The sequence below is a fragment of the Lingula anatina genome, chromosome 2, assembly GCF_051362555.1.
Source record: "Lingula anatina isolate TDL-2025a chromosome 2, LinAna3.0, whole genome shotgun sequence".
NCBI classification, from domain to species: Eukaryota; Metazoa; Brachiopoda; class Lingulata; order Lingulida; family Lingulidae; genus Lingula; species Lingula anatina.
Genome location: NC_141768.1, coordinates 3,101,446 through 3,119,070, shown reverse-complemented (window position 1 = coordinate 3,119,070; position 17,625 = coordinate 3,101,446). Strand labels below are relative to the sequence as shown.

At 35.1% G+C, this 17,625-nt stretch overlaps 2 protein-coding genes across 3 annotated transcripts in view; both read left to right on the top strand.

Moving 5' to 3' along the window:
• The first annotated feature begins 555 nt into the window (after nt 1-555).
• Nucleotides 556-17,625, top strand: part of LOC106173304 (L-asparaginase-like) — a 38,426-nt gene continuing 21,356 nt past the window's right edge. Inside the window, exons 1-2 of the mRNA XM_087007176.1 lie at nt 556-915; nt 1,202-1,462. Of these exons, the coding sequence (XP_086863302.1) occupies nt 825-915; nt 1,202-1,462 (352 nt within the window). The 5' untranslated portion in view covers nt 556-824. The remainder of the gene's footprint in view (nt 916-1,201; nt 1,463-17,625) is intronic.
• On the top strand, nt 3,020-14,208 carry LOC106155998 (L-asparaginase-like). 2 transcript variants are annotated; one of them, XM_087003438.1, is made up of 10 exons: nt 3,020-3,362; nt 8,626-8,800; nt 9,137-9,248; nt 9,365-9,490; nt 10,015-10,098; nt 10,399-10,525; nt 10,745-10,857; nt 11,217-11,402; nt 12,006-12,119; nt 12,513-14,208. In XM_087003438.1, exons 2-10 carry the CDS (start codon nt 8,778-8,780, stop codon nt 12,561-12,563), a joined length of 936 nt encoding a protein of 311 aa, XP_086859564.1. In that variant the 5' UTR covers nt 3,020-3,362; nt 8,626-8,777; the 3' UTR covers nt 12,564-14,208. The 2 variants fall into 2 exon arrangements, with proteins under 2 accessions (XP_086859564.1, XP_086859565.1); XM_087003439.1 differs by lacking the exon at nt 3,020-3,362 and adding an exon at nt 3,409-3,577.

The window sequence follows — 17,625 nt, the reverse complement described above, 5'->3', positions numbered from 1 at the left end:
GGAGAGGAACTGTGTACGTACATTCTAAGTGGACTAAGTAATCGTGTTGACTTTATATTTTTAAAGGGAGAACATTGCAGTTGAGCTTTAAGACTTTAGTGTGAAATTGATCGTGTGTAACGTGGCTCTCTGTGTGGACATTATGAGGAACTGACTTTCAAACTGACTTCAGAGATGTTGCATTATTCTTTCGCTTTATTGTTACGGTTTACAGTTGGAGTTTGAATTACATGTTTGTGAACTTTAAAAAACTTGTTTCTTGTTACTTGTTTAACGCTGGTGTCAGGACCGCAAAACAACGGGCCTGAACGGCTCTTCCCTCGATCATCTTTGGAGGGAATAAAAAAAACTGCTACAATATTTAAGTAAACGTTGTACGTTTTGGACATTAAAAAATCCAAAAATATTGAAAACGCGGCGAAAGTCCGTGTTCCATGGGTATTCTCCATGGGTACACTGTGCTTCATTTAAAGGGTTGTGCGTGACCTTGAAAACTTACATAATATTTACAGATTAGTTTGTTGACTATAAGAAAAGTAGGTGAGATACGTGCCGTGAAATAGGTGCCCACGTAACCCTGTTACTTGGTGCGAAATTGCATTGTCCGTTCTTTACAACTCAAACGCATTCAGCCTACTCTTAGGGTCAAAACGCACTGAAGATTTCTCTTAACTTTCGTCGAATATGTTATTTGGAAAAGTGCCAGTGCTGAGCAGCGATCTGTTGTTTTTATTTTGATCAGCATTTAAATGAACAGTGCTATATTTTGGGAAATGCCAAATTTAATTGGCCCAATTTTAAAATTCTATTTTTAGCTTTAAAAAATGGCAACCGGTGACCAATATGCTGTCGGAAAAGGAAAACCAAGGCGCCTGATGCGCAGAATAAGTTTGGCTAGCATTGGAGAGGTTGTAGGTGAGTTGGAAAAGAGTATGTGGGTTAGTGTCTATAGGACATTTATTTGTTTATCTTACTTTAATGTGACATATGGCAATTGTTTACATATAGAAAAAACATTTGTATGAACCGCTGGTTGATAAAGGTAAATTATGTCATAGATAATATCAGCACCTTACGTGTATATTTCAATCACAGGTGATTGCAAATGTAGTGAGTGGAATTTTTATTGCACCTACAAACTTTCTTAAAAATCTTATCTTAGTAACAAATTCGAAAGTGCCTGTAATTAGTAAATGTTTAGGTTATTTTGGGTTACTCAGAATTAGGAGCGTCTTAGATGGTGTCTCTTGTGCAAAAAAGATAACAAGTGAAGTGGACGATGCAATCATTAAAATGGCATCCAAGAACGGTGCTGGTTCCGTTGCCTCCGACTTTGAAGGGAAAACTTCCATGGATCCGTCATACGGACCGGAGAAGGGGACTGTCTTAGAATACAAAGATGAATCGAGAGTCCTGGTCCTGTACACAGGGGGAACGATTGGCATGCGTATTCACGATGGAGGTAACAGAAATGGCGCAATATTTGATCATAATCTTTTGATCACTTTGTGTAAAACAATTCAGACACCCTGATCTAATTTTATTTAAGCCAGGCCCGTAGCCAGGGGGGTTCGGGGGGTTCGAAAAAACCGCCCCTTTTGCTGGTAAAAGTTCCACTCTGGGTAAAATGTGATCTAGGTACATGAAGTTTTTATGGAAAATGGTCCACTTTTTCAAAAATAAAAAAAACCCTTTTGAAATTGCTGGCTACGGGCCTGTAAGCAGTGTGTGTTGGTGTTGATAAAAAGTGTATGTACATATGATGTAATTGCATGTTCATTTTAGTTACGTTTTTTTTTTTTTTTTTTTTTTTTTTTGGTTCAATGCCAGTTGTCACGCGTTACATCTTGTACCTTACACGTACTTGATCACTTATGAGTCATTGATTCACCTCATGACCTGCACGTACACATCATCCTTAATTTAATGGTCTCATTCCTTACACAGCTGTGGAAGAATATTCCTAATTAAAATGAATAAACAGATATGATTACAGGTTGCTGGATCCCCCACCCCTCCCTAGTATTTATTGCATCGAGTTTTTCAATGGTTTACAGACTTTACGAAAGGCCATAAATCTGTTAGTCATTCGGTCTGAGAAGCGTAATAGTTCTGTCAGACAAAAAAAATTATAGAAATACGTAAAATTATTTGTTTTCTGGTGTATTTTTTTATCATTTCAGTCATCGACAATAAGTCGAATATGAAATGTTTTCCGTATATTTCATAAACTTTGTAAAAAAATTAATTGAAAGAAAAAAATTGTAAAAGAATTATTTGCATGATAATTTTTTTATTACTCAATGAAAAGGGCATGGTAGAACGACACAAGGACTAAAACCAATACAAGTATGAAGAACGTGTAGCTTGTAATATCAAATGTATGTCCATAAAAACGTCTGTTGTTTTTGGCAATAACATGTGCATTACGAAACAGCAAAGTAAGGCGGTCTCTTTCATCCAGTTGAAGCTTTGATAGGTATTGTCCAGCCCGAGACCGAGTTGAATTCTTTCTTCATTTTATTTCATTTTGATAAAAAAGAAACTCAAACTGTGAGCCTCCATTAAGTTCATGTGCACTCTAGCCAACTCGTGTTCGTGAGCAGTACATGTGGAAACAGATGTACATGTACGAAAAATTTTTGGAACCTGCGCAATAAAGCAGTAGGATTTATGTTGCAGTTGATCCTAATAATATGTATTTATTTGCAACTTAAAAAGTTGGATTTTACAATAAAAAACAAATAGTGGTGAAATGCACAATCTTAAAGTATACTGTTGTAAAGCGAAAGATTTACACTTTCACTAATTACAGATAACAATTAAAACGGAATCAAAAGAGTAAAAGGATAGGGAGTTATTGAGTGTTAGTTAAGTTTCATCAAGAGTCAACAAGTGTAGAACATTTTTAGTGTCAGAAAAAGATGGAAAAGGTCAAAGTCAGTAACAGTTCATGTGATTGGTTAATTTCATAATATATCTTAATTTCGATCATCGGTTTATCACATGATAACTGAGTTTTGGATATGATTCAAGCATTAGGATTAGCATTAGGATTACCTAATAAGGAAATGTTTCATGGTGACTTGCAACGTGTAAGTTAAGTTTCATCAAGAGTCAACAAGTGTAGAACATTTTTAGTGTCAGAAAAAGATGGAAAAGGTCAAAGTCAATAACAGTTCATGTGATTGGTTAATTTCATAATATATCTTAATTTCGATCATCGGTTTATCACATGATAACTGAGTTTTGGATATGATTCAAGCATTAGGATAAGCATTAGGATTACCTAATAAGGAAATGTTTCATGGTGACTTGCAACGTGCGAATGGAAAATATTTTGTAATCACGCAAAGACAATGGTAAGAAAACAAGAAAATGCATGATCAATGGGCAACGAACGATATCTTTATCCAAATATACAAGTTATAAGCCCATTTTGTAAATTTTGGGCTTTAAAAAAACGTCCTCTTTGCTCGGCCTGGGAGTTAATGAGCTAAGTGGTCACGTGGTCCGATGACGACATTGGTGCCACTGGAGGAGAGAGAGCTGTCAAACTGAGCTGCATTGTCTACCTGTAAGATGACTTTTCTGACTACTGTTAAAAGTTCATACTCATTCAAATCTCTTACCCGAGGGATCTTACCAATGAAGCTGAGTGAAGCCATTTTCCCATCTATTCACTTCTTTAACTAGCATTTAATTATGGTTATCCCAACTGGTGTAAAATACTGCATTTGAATGACTTGAGGGTTCTTTTGATCATTCGATATGAGGTCCATGTTATTTGTGAAATTCAATTCAATTTATTAAACCCTTGCGCCCTACGGCTCATCAGAATGAAATGCAATAAAAATATGAAGTCATACGAGAAGTTTACAACTTCTAGAGTCATAAAAACAACAATACAGCTACTAGTAGTAATGATAAAAAGTCATCAGACTGACGTTAATCTAAGCTCCGATGAACATTTTAAGTACTTTCATAAGTTGTTTAATTGTGAAACATTGTTAAGTGATAACAATTTAATTAGCTTGAAAACATTTTACTTTGTATTATAAATTTCTTGATGTGCTTCTGCCTAAACGTTCTGTAGCAAAGACATTTTTAAATTCTTAAAAGAATCAAATGAAATTCATCCTCGATGTCATCTAAAATACATAGTTTACCGGTTCTTAATTTTTATTTGTCTGTTTACCTTCCAGTTTCTACAGCTAGAATATGTGATGAAAGTCTAAATTTGGCAATTAATTCCTTATATTTCTGTGAAATTGGCTTATTTAAATAGAATTGCACTGTAAAATTATCAACAAGATGTTGGTACAATAGCCCTTTACTCCTTGTGGATATTTCCCCGGTCAATGTTTGACTAAAATTATCTTTCAATATTTACTCTATCAAGGACAGTATAAAATTATCTGACATGTTTTCGTGAAAAATTAATGACAAGTCAAGTGTCTCCAGTTCATTCCGTACTCAAATTACCCAATCAAATTTTTTGTTCAGTAGATCTTTATAGCACGCTGTTATAAAACAATTTTTCGAAGAACGGATATAAATCAATATTAAAAAATCGTAGCTATGTACTTAAAAGAAGTGGGTATCTCCCGGTTTCATAATGTACTAAGTTACGTATATGTACAATGAACTAAGTTATCACTAGTTCTCCTTTTTACACCCAACATTCTTTTAAAAAATTCGTATGTGCCCTTCTTATATCCCTTTAAGGTAATAACATGTTAAATCTCAGTACATAATTTAAAATATACTAACGTACGTATCAAATACTGCACATTTAGTGAACACATTAAAGTTATGATTTTTTAACATGCCACTAACATCAAACAATGCTTTTTTTTTACCTTGTTCTGCTATATGTTTTTGGGTTTGACAAAACTCACAAATTTGCAAAAAGTTTTGCGTGCAGACGCAGAACTTGCGTTTCAAATTATAAAATGATAAATCTTTTAAATCATTTAATATTTCAGTTGAAATACCCTTCAGAAACAAATTCTCAAAGCACAAAACACTTTATTTCGTTAAACGCATTAGGATTACGAACCTTTTTATAACAGGAGTTCTTTTTTCTTTATTACTGCTCTTTTCCGAGTTTTTCCTCAACCACGTTTTCTTCCACAGAAGTAATGCCTGGGCATACGCATGCTTCAGAATACCCTGAGAGCAATCACTTTCGTTAATGTTCGCGACCGTGTTTGAACTCAATTGTTTAAATATCGATATTAAACGTCATTCAAAAATACCAATAATATCACTTATAAACCCGGCGCAAAGTATAGGAACTTTCATTTATCTCTGGTAGCAAATGATGGATTTTGTGTCCTTCGGAGTACATGCTATGTAATAATGTTTTAGATAGTTCATTTCTTCTACAAGCAAGAGTGATAAGTTTACCCGTTTCAAGTGCCCCATCATATGGCAGCTCTGGAAATATAATCTTACATGCTCTCATATGGATGGATTCAATTTTATCAACCTGTTGTTATGTGAGACCTGGCTGCCACACCTGGCATGCATATTCTAATGTAGGTCTGATTACTGATGTGTAAAAGCTAACAAGTTCATTGATTGGAATACCCGCTCTTTTCAAAAGCTTAAAGATGCATACAAAGTCAATTTTTTGTCACAAAAACCAACCAAATGCCAGCATGTAGTTTCAAGTAGTATAAGTAAGAGAATTACCAAAAGGCATTGTCTAATTTTACCCGAAAATGGTGTTTGAATGGATTTTGCTGCTAGTATTCTATGCTGTATGTCAATGGGGCAGAAAAGTAGGTCACGAAAGTAGGTTAAATTTCCGACCAAAAATTGAAAGAAAGGAGCAGTCTAAAGCTCTTTTATGGCTGATCGAGTGATCAATCCAGTTTATGCCTTGGCATGGCGAATTTGAGTCGTATAAGAAACTAGTAGAAGTGGTTTACATTGTTACTGGGAATCCACGCTCCACCGATGCTCGGTTCGTATGTACCTTTAAGATTGTGTAGCCTTTTACTTGCTTTTTTACAAATATCACAGATGTGACCTTCCCAGCTCATATCACTACTAATCTTAACCCCTAAGAAGACAGCAGAACCCACTCTCTCAATCCTTTGATTATCTACTAGTAAGGTTATAGTTTTGTGTCCTTTTTTTTTTTTTTTTTTTTTTTTTTTGAAAAATCAAATATGATCTCTTTGGTCTTGGTAGTATTTATTGTTAGTTTATTAGCATGGGACCAGAGAGTGAGTTCTGTTGTTGGATCAGAGAGATTGTCTTGCAGTTCGGTATTCCCGTAGCTTAGAATTGTGGTGTCATCCACATATTTGAATATGTCACATTTGGTGCTCAGGTCGTTAATCATAATAACAAATAAAACTGGACCAAGTTTTGTGCCTTGTGGTACACCAGCATTAATGCGTTGCCAGTCTGATTTCACACTACCTATCTTGTCACTCTGTTTCCTCTCAGCTAGGAAATTGTAGATCCAGCTTGAAATAATTCCTGGGATACCTAGCTAATTCAGCCAGTTTTTGATTAAGCAGGGTGAGGTCTATTCTATCGAATGCTTTGGTATAATCGACCAAAAGCATTCTTGCATATTGTCCTAGAGTGTCAGTCTGCATTGCAATAAGGTATATGGCTTCGATCAGTGCGTATGTCGTACAACTCCCTTTCATGCTGCCGAACTGCCTAAGGTCAAACTTATTGGTCACAATGTCCCAAATCCATTCACCAATAAAACCCTACAATAACTTAGAGAGCACCAGAGTTAGAGATATGGGTCTAATGTCTGTCTCTATGGTCTTTGGAGGAGTGCACTTAGGTAGTGGTGACACATGTTTGTTTCCAGAGTGGTGGGACATATCCTTCACGGACTGATGAGGTGAATATAGTACCGGTGTCACGTGTATGGTCCGTTCTGCGTGAACCATCGATTGTATACGCAGCAGACGCCTGTATGAACCGTTCCGTGAATGATCCGTTGTTATTCACCTGTGCATTAACGTGGCTTAATCGTTTCCCACCTCATTATATATTTACTATAGTGAGGATATTTCTACGTAAAATCCAAGTGTTAATACAGAAATTTTAATTGATAATTTTGATAGAGAATTAGCGTCAAATTACAGTTCGACGCTTGGATGAAACTACCGTGGACGGGCTGTCGTTATTCAGCTGTTGGCCTACTACATGTATTATTGTATTGATTTTACTGGCTAGTGTGTTGATATGGCCACCTGAGAGAAATCGTAGTGGAGGTGAACAACTGTAAGATATTAATATTTCTAAAGATTATGTTTGAATATGCAGTATGTTCTCAACAGTGTACCCGGTATATTTATTAAAGTCTATATAGTGTAGCGCCTTTTTGGGAGTGTGTAGAAAAATCACCTGACAGACCAGGGACCAAACTCGCTAACAGGGCGAGTGCTCTACCGCCTGAGCTATCCGACCGGTTCTACCCTGCATTTGGCACTACACTAGAGACGGACCGTACACGCCGGAAGTCTCTCAGATTTGCCTGCGCTTTGTGCGCATGAGCAAAACGGATGGTTCACGCTCCGAACAATTGATGCCACACCGGTACATACTGGGGCGACTAGGTACCCTGCTAGGTCATGTAGGATCCAGTTGGGGATTTCGTCGGGACCTGTAGACTTGTGCACGTTTACTTGGAGCAAGGCTTTTTCGACATCTTCTTTTGTGATGATATATGTGGCTGGTACAGGGTTTGCTGTTTCTACGTGTTTCGGTTCAAGTGGCACAAAGTCATTTGTGACAGATTGTAAGAAAGCGTTTATTTTCTGGGCTAATAATTAAGCTGAAATCACCATTGCACTCACTGTTATAATCATGATCATAATGTTGACTTTCATTAGTACTCCTGACACTGTGTGCACAATTATTTCCTCTGTCCTGGATTATAAGTTAGCCAGAGCCTACCTTTAAACCCAATTTTACTACAGTTCCGGTCAACCCGTTTCCCTTCCGCACTTAGATTTCATTTTTGCCGCGCTATGCACCGACGAAATATTTCAAGTTCAACGATGTCATTTTTTCTAAACAAAAGACTTTAACCATGAGTACAATACTGATAACAACTGATAATGAAGAAACAGGGCATCAAGTCCTTAAAAAACGCAAAAAGCAGGAGCACATGTGTTGCGGTCATTTTGTCATGTAAGGATATTAAACACGAAAACGAAAACGAAACTATCAGTTACGTCATACAGGAATCCCCCAACCTCAGCCAGTCATAAAATAGTATTTGTAAGTGAAACTGAGGTCAGTAAATTATGTATTAATAATTAGCTGGGAACTCCCCGGGATTTTTGAAGGGAGTAAAATATATCGTCAAGAAAAGAAACAACAATGTATTCCTTAGATTTACACATTCCGAGTCAGCTTGAAAGCTCGCCGGATATAAGGACCGACCATACAGGATTTTTTATTAGACCTAGACGAAATTTGTCAGGCATGTCCGACGGTCCGACGCCTTTCGTAAAGTCTGCGTTTATGTCATAATCACACCTCATCCTTGCATTTGATTATATTAATGGCTCATTTTGTATGTAATTTAGCATTAGTAAATAACTTAATTGATATGGTATTATATTTTGTTTATAGTTTATACCCCAGAACCAAACTTTCTTGTGAATGAGTTAAGGAAATTATCAATATTCCATGACCAGGAGTACGTAGTTAAACACAGTACCCCAGAACCAAACTTTCTTGTGAATGAGTTACGGAAATTATCAATATCCCATGACCAGGAGGGGATGAAGTCACCATTGTGTATGCCGTGAGTAATCCAATTCAGCAGTAATTATGACGTGCCCCGGTCAGGTTACATTTAAAACATTTAAAGAAAATAGAGTGGCTCATTTATGTGACCCATCTGTTTTATTTCCAAGGTTTAAATTGGAATCAAGCATTTAATCAAGAATTATAAAAAAAAAACATTCAATTTGACTCCATGACAGTATTCACTTTTCAAAGTTAAAAAAGAGACAATCTATCTTTTAACACGTTTTGCGAAAATAGATCATAGTTATGAAGAGTATCAATTAAGGCATTATACACACTATATAAACAAAACATAAAGCAAAATAAATGATCTGTATAATCTATTTTTCAGTTTAAGCAAGGAAAAGGCATATGTGATATACTGTGTGTATGAGTATGAGCCCCTGCTGGATTCTTGCAATATGAACATGGATGACTGGGCTAGGATTGCCTCAGACATTAAGGTAATTCTCAGAGTCCAGTGCACCTGCTTCTTTTTGAGTCCTTTCAGTGTTAGAAAAAGTGACATTTTTAATACATTTTTTTCTGTAAAGTTAGCATGATATTTTTTTTCATTCAGAATTACTATGAGGATTTTGATGGGTTTGTTATACTTCATGGGACAGATACTATGGCCTACACTGCATCAGCTTTGTCTTTCATGTTTGAGAATCTGGGAAAACCTATCATTCTTACTGGCTCACAGGTAAGTTTTGTTCTCATTATTAAGGCATTAAAAATATTTAAAGATGATATGTGTGAACTCACATTAGAACATGATAGAATTGACTTCCCCACACGTGGGCTCAAATAATGTACACTTCATAGATATCATCACCTTACATGAAAGGCTGTACTCATGATGTCAGAAACAGTAAAGTTCTAGATATGTTGTAGATACTAGATCATACTAACAGTATAATTACTGATGAAAACAAACCCGCCATTTGGTTAAATTGTGCAGAATATCAGTTACTACATAAGTTGGTAAGTCTAGATATTGGATTTTTATCCTTGAATAACTATGCTTTTAGTGTGAGAAAATTAAGCAGGGACATTTTCAAACATTTTTATATAGTGTACACAAACAACAAATATATATTACATTAAACAAGATCAATTGCCAATAAAAGTTTAACATTTTTTTAATGCTTTGAAATATGTGCATGGCAGGGATCAAAATTTTCAGCATGTGGCTTACTACCAAATGCTGATTACTTATTTATTCAGATCCCTATCTTTGAGACTCGTAGTGACGGCAGAGATAATCTTCTTGGTGCTCTCATTATGGCTGGAAATTCCAAAATTCCAGAGGTAACACATTCCCAGTGTGTGTGTGTGTGTGTGTGTGTGTGTGTGTGTATTGATATGTATTCTGCACAAAGTCTTTTAATTGGTAAAAAAGCACCTATAAGTTAAATTTCACATTCAGTATATTTTACACTTAAAAGGTATAAAGTCAGTATGAGATTGCAAATATTGATCTTTTTCATTAAGCAGCTTTTAAAGCATTCAATTTACTACATTGAAATGAATGAAAACCAAAGTTTCTTTGTGAACAAAGAACATACTTTATCCAGATCTTGATTCTATAGTTTTTTTTTTAATTTCTAGGTAATGATATTATTCAACAATAAGCTTCTTCGAGGAAACCGTTCAACCAAATATAATAGTAGCAGTTTTGATGCATTCCATTCCCCAAACTTTCCTCCCCTTGCTGTTTTAGAGACTAAGATTCATGGTATGATATTTAAAACTTATTATAATGTGCATTTCAAAGTATTAGAGTGAAAAGCATTTCTTCAAATTTCTTTTTTATAATAAATTGTTTATAACAACTTTGGCTCTTGTCCTAGATTGACTTTCTATTTTAGGTTTGTACCCTATAATATGATTCATAAGGTCCAATATATGTATTTCAAGTTTCCCTTGATTTTATATGTTTACTGTTTATTCACAGTGCATAGGGATAAGATTTTTCCCAGCAACACCAATCAAAAATTTACCCTGTATACTGACCTTTGTCCTAGCGTGGGAATACTCCGTCTTTTCCCCACTGTCACCACCGCTACGGTTAGTTGAATAAGTTGTTTTTAGGCAGGTTTGAAAGTTTAAATATTCTATTGGGTTAAGATCATGAAAAAAAATACTGAAAGTGAATCAAATAGTGAATATCCACTGTATTTCATATTTAAAATTATATGGACGATAAAAAAAGATATTCACTAAATGTTAACATATGGAGGTCATTATTCATGTATGGCCAATTCATGAAAGCCAAATCGATGCTATAGGCCCAAAGATGTCCAGTGTCATAGTAAATTTTCGGATTTTGATAAGAATTTTGATTATTTTTATTGATAAAGTTTAAATTAAAATTATTATTATTATTATTATTATTATTATTATTATTATTATTATTATTATTATAGGTTCGCCAGTTTTTGGCACCTCCACTCAAGGGAATGGTCCTGGAATCCTACGGGGCTGGAAATGCTCCAGATTCCAGAGAGGACTTAATGCAAGTGTTCTCAGAGGCCAGGGAAAGAGGAGTGCTGCTGCTTAACATCACCCAGTGTCACAGAGGGTCTGTTAGCCCAGGTTATGCCACAGGACAGGTTTGCTAATAACCAAGAGAAATACTCTTGAAAATGCTTTATTTATTAATTAATTTTTTTTTACACTCGTACAGCTTGTGGCTTAGTTAAAGGGATAATAACTCTTTATTTTGGCCAAAAAATTAATTTTCCTGGGGTAAACAACAATTTTCCCATATTTACCAATGGTTAACGAATCCATTTTTACATTCAAAGTTAGTCCCTGTTTTTTTTTTCTAAAAAGTTTTTTTGCTATAATCTCCTAAGAGATTATAACAGAGTATAGCCATAAATGGAGGTTACATGGTCTAAAGACAAGCTTAGATATCAGAATAATACTATAACTGCCGTTTTTGTGGTAAAACAGAAGATATTATATTTCTTTGAGTGGTTCACAATGTTTTTATTGTGAAATATAGATCTCACACGAAGAGTTATTATCCCTTCAAGTGTGGTAAAATGTCCTACTTATGTATTTTGAGAATACCCAATTCTATTGCAAAAATCAAAGGAAAACGATTGTTTTAGATTTTATCAGTTAATAACTTTTTACTTTGCATATATGCCTAATACAGTAATAGATTTGTTAGTTATTGACCTGTGATTTGTATTTTATATTTCCAGGCTTTGACTGTAGCAGGTGTGATCCCAGGCTCCGACATGACACCTGAGGCAGCACTGACCAAGCTGGCCTTTGTAATAGGAAGAGAAGATTGGAGTTCTGAGGACAAGAAGAAGGTAAGGAGAATGTATTTTATTATTATTATTATTATTATTATTATTTATTTTATGATATAAAAGACTTTATAAAATTTTAATTGTGAGTCTGCTAAAGGAAGAAAGGGTTTTAAGGGGCATCCCTGTTGTCATAGCAACAACTATTCCAGTTTGATTGAGAGTATTTGTACAGTGAGGATGAGCATTCAGGGAATCTTTTTGAAAGGTGAAGCAATGCCTTTATTTGGTAGAACATATAAAAATTTAGAACAAAAGGCTTTATCAAGATATTCCTAGCCAGGAAGGGTTGTCGCAAGGAGTACGTACAATGGAAGACAACGGCATATTATATATTTTGAGTAATGTCTATATTGTGATGGTACATTTAGAGTTTGTTTGTTTTTTTATTTTTAGAAGTTATCCCAGAACCTCCGTGGTGAATTGGGTGGGTTTATGTGGTACTAATCTAAGCCAGGACAACTATGACAAAAGAACTGCACTACATGTTGTAAGGAAAACCAGACCGTACTGTTAAAAACTCTTAATATATACTTTTCTTCACTGTGTTCGTAAACATGGACACTGAGACCAGCAACCCTTTTGATGTCCATTTTGACTGTTTGTCATATGACATTTGATTTTTTAAAAACAATTATTGGGTAATTTTTGGGGGTGGGGCAGCTTCTCTTGGACATCAGGATTTAGCGGAGTTTTTGTTATAACAAGGGGTGAGTGTCACGGCAGAAGATAGGTTTGGATATACTCCTCTCAAGGAGGCAACTACTAAAGGACACAGAAAAATCTCCAAGCTGATCCTTGACGCTGTGAAGCCAATTGTTAGCACAAGCACTTCCACTGACACTTAACTTATTTATTGTCCTGTATGAATATAATATGAAATATGAAAATACCTAATTGTGCACTGTATTTTAATTATATGCGCTGTTTTGGTGTTTTGACTATTTGATGAAAGTGGACTTTTTTTCTTATCTGATATATGTTTAAGGTACACTGCATGTTTAAGAGTTTTCCATAGTGATACTTACTATGCCTACAGGCCCTGCAAAGCTAATGCTTTTTCTCAATTCAGACCTTAAAAACTGAAATATACGGGAAGACACAGTCTTCTAAATGACTGGCTGGTCATTTAGAACTACAACAATTAATCAAAATGGAATATAAAAACCAAGTGCAGGGCAACCAAGCAATGATTCTTACATAGGACAAAATCCCCCCTCAAGGAAAATTCATTTTGAATGGTAAAACTCGTATAGAGTGCCTTTAATATCATCTTGTCAAGTTGGAAAAGCACATGTATATCATTTCTATAATGACGGTGTAGCATCTTTTTACATACCAGACTGTTTTGTGTAAGTGTGATCAAAAACTGAACATTCATAATATGATTGTATCATACTGATGTGATGAGAAATAATCTCAAGAATGATAATTATCAGTGCAATTCAACATATACCTCAAACTACTCCAATTCCATTTTTAAATCTTTTTGCAAATTATATGTTTAAGTGAATGTATGAGCATAAAAAAGTATCTTTTATTTAATTTGACTTTGTTGAGGTACGTATATATTGTTTTATTCTTAAGGTGGTTTAAAGTTTATTTTATTCTTAAGGTTGTTTAAAGTATGAATCACAGATTTCCTTGAGGGAAATTAGTTTCCATAAAGTGTCACAAAAAACTTGTTTATACTTTGCAAGGTTAATTCTTAGATTTTAGTATTCCCCTTTCATTAAAACAATTGTAAGGCTTTTTTGTGGGATAATCGCATTAAAGCTGAATGTGTGCAATATACCGATTATCAAAGCTTTTTTGCTTTCCATTTTTTCACATTATAATTTGTTTCATCTTCATTCCAGTATTGAAATTGTTTTTCCTTAAATATTTTTATTTGTCACAAGCTATTAATATTTGTATATGCACTTTATGCACTATATATAACTGTTTTTAGAAATTATTTATCATTTTAAGTAATGTTGATTTTGCTTTAATTTATATACATTTGTTTACCTGAAACAAATAAGTACACAGTTGACTTGTGTTAGTTTGTCACCTAAAGTATAATAAATTATATATTACTTTCTAAAATTTATACTTTTTCTCAAATGTTTCATCTTTAAATTGCTGCTCATGTGAACATTGCATAGTATCTGTTTTCTGTAACTCGGTTTCTGGGGTGTTGAAAATGCCACTGGTGAATATTTTTGAACACAAATGTCTGATTTCACTTCTCTTTGAGTTTTTGACCATTTAGACTTGATAGATTTTCTCACTTGTTGCATGGTAAACCCTGATGTATTGAAAATATCTGGACTGATCATTCCTTCCTTGTGCAATCTATCCAAATGTGAGCCTCTCAGTCTGTTGATATGCATCCTGTTGGTAAAAGTGCTTTTGTAAATTAAATCTGTTTCACATTTTTCTGTTCTCTGGGGGCACCTCATTTGATCTGGTCTTTCGTGGTTCTAGCTGCCTTTATTGATTTGAATGTTGCCAGCGGCCTTTCTAGGAAGCAAAATTTAACCTGGTTCGTAGTTTATAGCTGTTGCTTGTTCTTGTGAGGTGGTCACCTTGCAATCTCCTGCTGTGTTTTGACATCATTGATAAAAGAAATCTTAACGGTGAAAACAAAAGTAAACACGGTAAAAGAGCCATAAAGTTATACAATTTGCACAATTAAAAGCCAGTGTTACTCAAAAATTATTTATAATGTTTACAAGATATAATCCAATATAACCCATGATAAGAAGCGGCATACTGAGTAGTGATGACTAATTCAGTAGAGTAAGTCATGATTCATACATTCATAAATTATTTTTCCCCATCGAAAATATCGAAGAATTACCGTAATTTTATTGCGTTAATATCTAGAAAAAGATTTTACATAAACGAAAGGGGGTTGTTTTGATCTATTAAAGCGATAGAAGTTTCATGAATAGGAGAATTTATATAATTTGTAAGATAGCGAACCCGAACCCGAACCACATGCCCTAATATATCATCTAGATTTATCTTAAGTGACCATCCACTGGGACTTGCATTTGCATGTTAAATATAGTCCAGAAGATTTGAAGGGTGAAAAATGTGTTTTATTATAATACTATCAATTTTTGTCAGTTGTGTTGATGCGTAAATGCCCATGAAAAACAAGAAAATGGACTTTGCTTTGAAATAGCTCCAGATCTTGTATGAAAAATCATCCATCAGCACATCAAAAAGAAACATGCGTGATCAGCTCTGGTAGGCCAATGTGACAACAGCCAGTAAGAATTGAGCTTTGGCCAGTGTCCTATGAGGAACAGACAGACAGTATATTAAAATCCGGTTTCCAGAGAAACATCAATGTATGGGAACATGTCGCATCAGAGGAAAGTGGTATCTTTACACAAAAGAAGGAATCAGCAAAACCAACTAGAAAGCAGCAGCTGCGCAGGTAGGCAAGAGGGATAATGCAAAAAAGTCCAGGAAGCAGCCTCCTTTCCGAGTTGACAGTGCCAGTGATCCTTCCTAAAGTTAAAACGGCCAGACAAGTCATCTCACTTCCAATAGAAATCCACAAGGCGACTACATACAATAGTTTTCATTGTTTCCAATGGACGAATAAGCACAAAACATCTACAGCATGTGACAACTACAGGAAAATTACTTATTTCATTTTCGTTTAGGGTGCCAGCTTGCCCCAACCCTGAAAAAAGTAATGACGTTGCATACGTAGCTTAGTTCATGGGGCTTACTTTGAAACCTACCAGTAGTTGGCACTACAAGGCCAAAAGTGTCTTGCTGGGCCAACTAGCTCCGGCCTCCCCTAACATTTGAATAGTGTGCTTTCTTTTACGATCAGGCTGGTCATTCCCAGACCCCGAATTTATGTTAGCAGTCGACCCATGGCCATGCTGCTCTAAATGTTGTGCATCCTGCTGCTGCAGCATTTCAGACAGAATGTTTCCAACAACATCTGCTGCTTGTGAACTTTTATCAGTCATTACGGAATCCAGACTGAATCACACAAAACCAGTCGAAAAAGTTCACCATACATTCACCGAACTGGTGAAAACTTGGGGAAAAACGACAGCGTAAAAGAGCGCTTTCCAACTTGCTCAAACACGCGAATGCAAATTGAGCTCTACGCATGCGCATGCAATTCTCATATAATCCCGAATGATCGGATGAGAGTTAAATATCCATTTGAAATTTTCTGGAAAGTTACACTATGCCCAAAAGAATCTGACAAGATATAATTTTCTGTCATTTATCCGTTATTTCAACCGTTGCTAAATATCAATAGCAATCAATACTATTTTTTTTTTATTTTTCAACCTTAAGGCTTCAGCATCACTGCCCAAAGGCTACTTTTGGTTGAAAATGATTCTCAAAAATGTGCCATCACTAAAAACAACAGTAATGGCTTCTAATGTATCTGTTGCTGTGGAAATCGTCATAATGATAGCTGTTGCTATGGTAACAGTTTGAATTATTTTTTACGCATTATCATGAATTTTTAATTGAATATAAAGTGGGAAACACTCTTGGTACTCAATTTATGAATTTTTAAAAGTTAAACTTAAAAGTTAAATAGTAAACAAACACCATCCCACTGTTGCCGTGGCAACCAATATTATAATGGTAATTGCATATACAATTTAAAGGTTTAACTAGTAAAAAAAATGCCAGAATGCACAATGAAAATAAGTAATATCCGACTTTGGTAAGTTATCATTTTGCCAAAAAATTTAAATTGATATTGGACATCATGGCAGCTAGGTAATACAAAAACCAGCGAGATTTTTTGGGGAGACTGCCATAACATAATGGCAGTTTTAGGAATTTCCCTTTTTTTTTATTTTAGTTAAGAAAAATTTAATAAATACTACTTTTGTTCACTTTTGTTTGACTGTCATTCACCATTCTAGAGTTATTGCATATCTCCGTGATTTTAATTAAGACCCCCCTGTTTATGATCACTAACGAGTTCAAAGGTGAAAAAAAGTATTAGGCCCATCAATATCGTACGTAAAATTCTATATTCTTCGATTGCAGACGTTTTATTAATATCCTTGGGTTTCGTGAACAATTCAAAGATTTTCTGATTAGATATTCTTATATCTTCATCCTCTTTGGGTGCTGAAAGTGCAGTTGCTTTTTCATCAGCAGAACAGCTTAGTGCGTCCGCCATTTTGCGGTAAGATCAAAGTCACTGATTTTCTAATGGCTGTTACGACTCTGTCTTACCAAAAAATGATAAGTTATTTGAAAACTTATTTGAACCGAGAGTTGTGGTTGCTGTTTTCGGTTAAATCACCTTCTGTTACCCCTCAGAAGAAGGCTTGGTTCATTCTCTGCATGAATATGTGGCCAAATACGAATAAATAACATCCGAGACGCCGTAAGGAGCTTTTGGAAAAATGGCGCGAAACACGCAGGTTGAGCAAAATTCGTAAATACTGGGAACCAAAGGAGGAAGTGAAATCACTGGCGATTTCTCACAGCAGTTTCGTGGATGGAGGCTTAC

Excerpts from the sequence above, each read along its gene's own strand:
- LOC106155998 (XM_087003438.1), top strand. The coding sequence starts at position 8,778 with ATGAAGTCACCATTGTGTATGCC. Across the intron at positions 8,801-9,136 it reads AAGTCACCATTGTGTATGCC|TTTAAGCAAGGAAAAGGCAT; the intron begins GTGAGTAATCCA and ends TCTATTTTTCAG. Across the intron at positions 10,858-11,216 it reads CCACTGTCACCACCGCTACG|GTTCGCCAGTTTTTGGCACC; the intron begins GTTAGTTGAATA and ends TTATTATTATAG.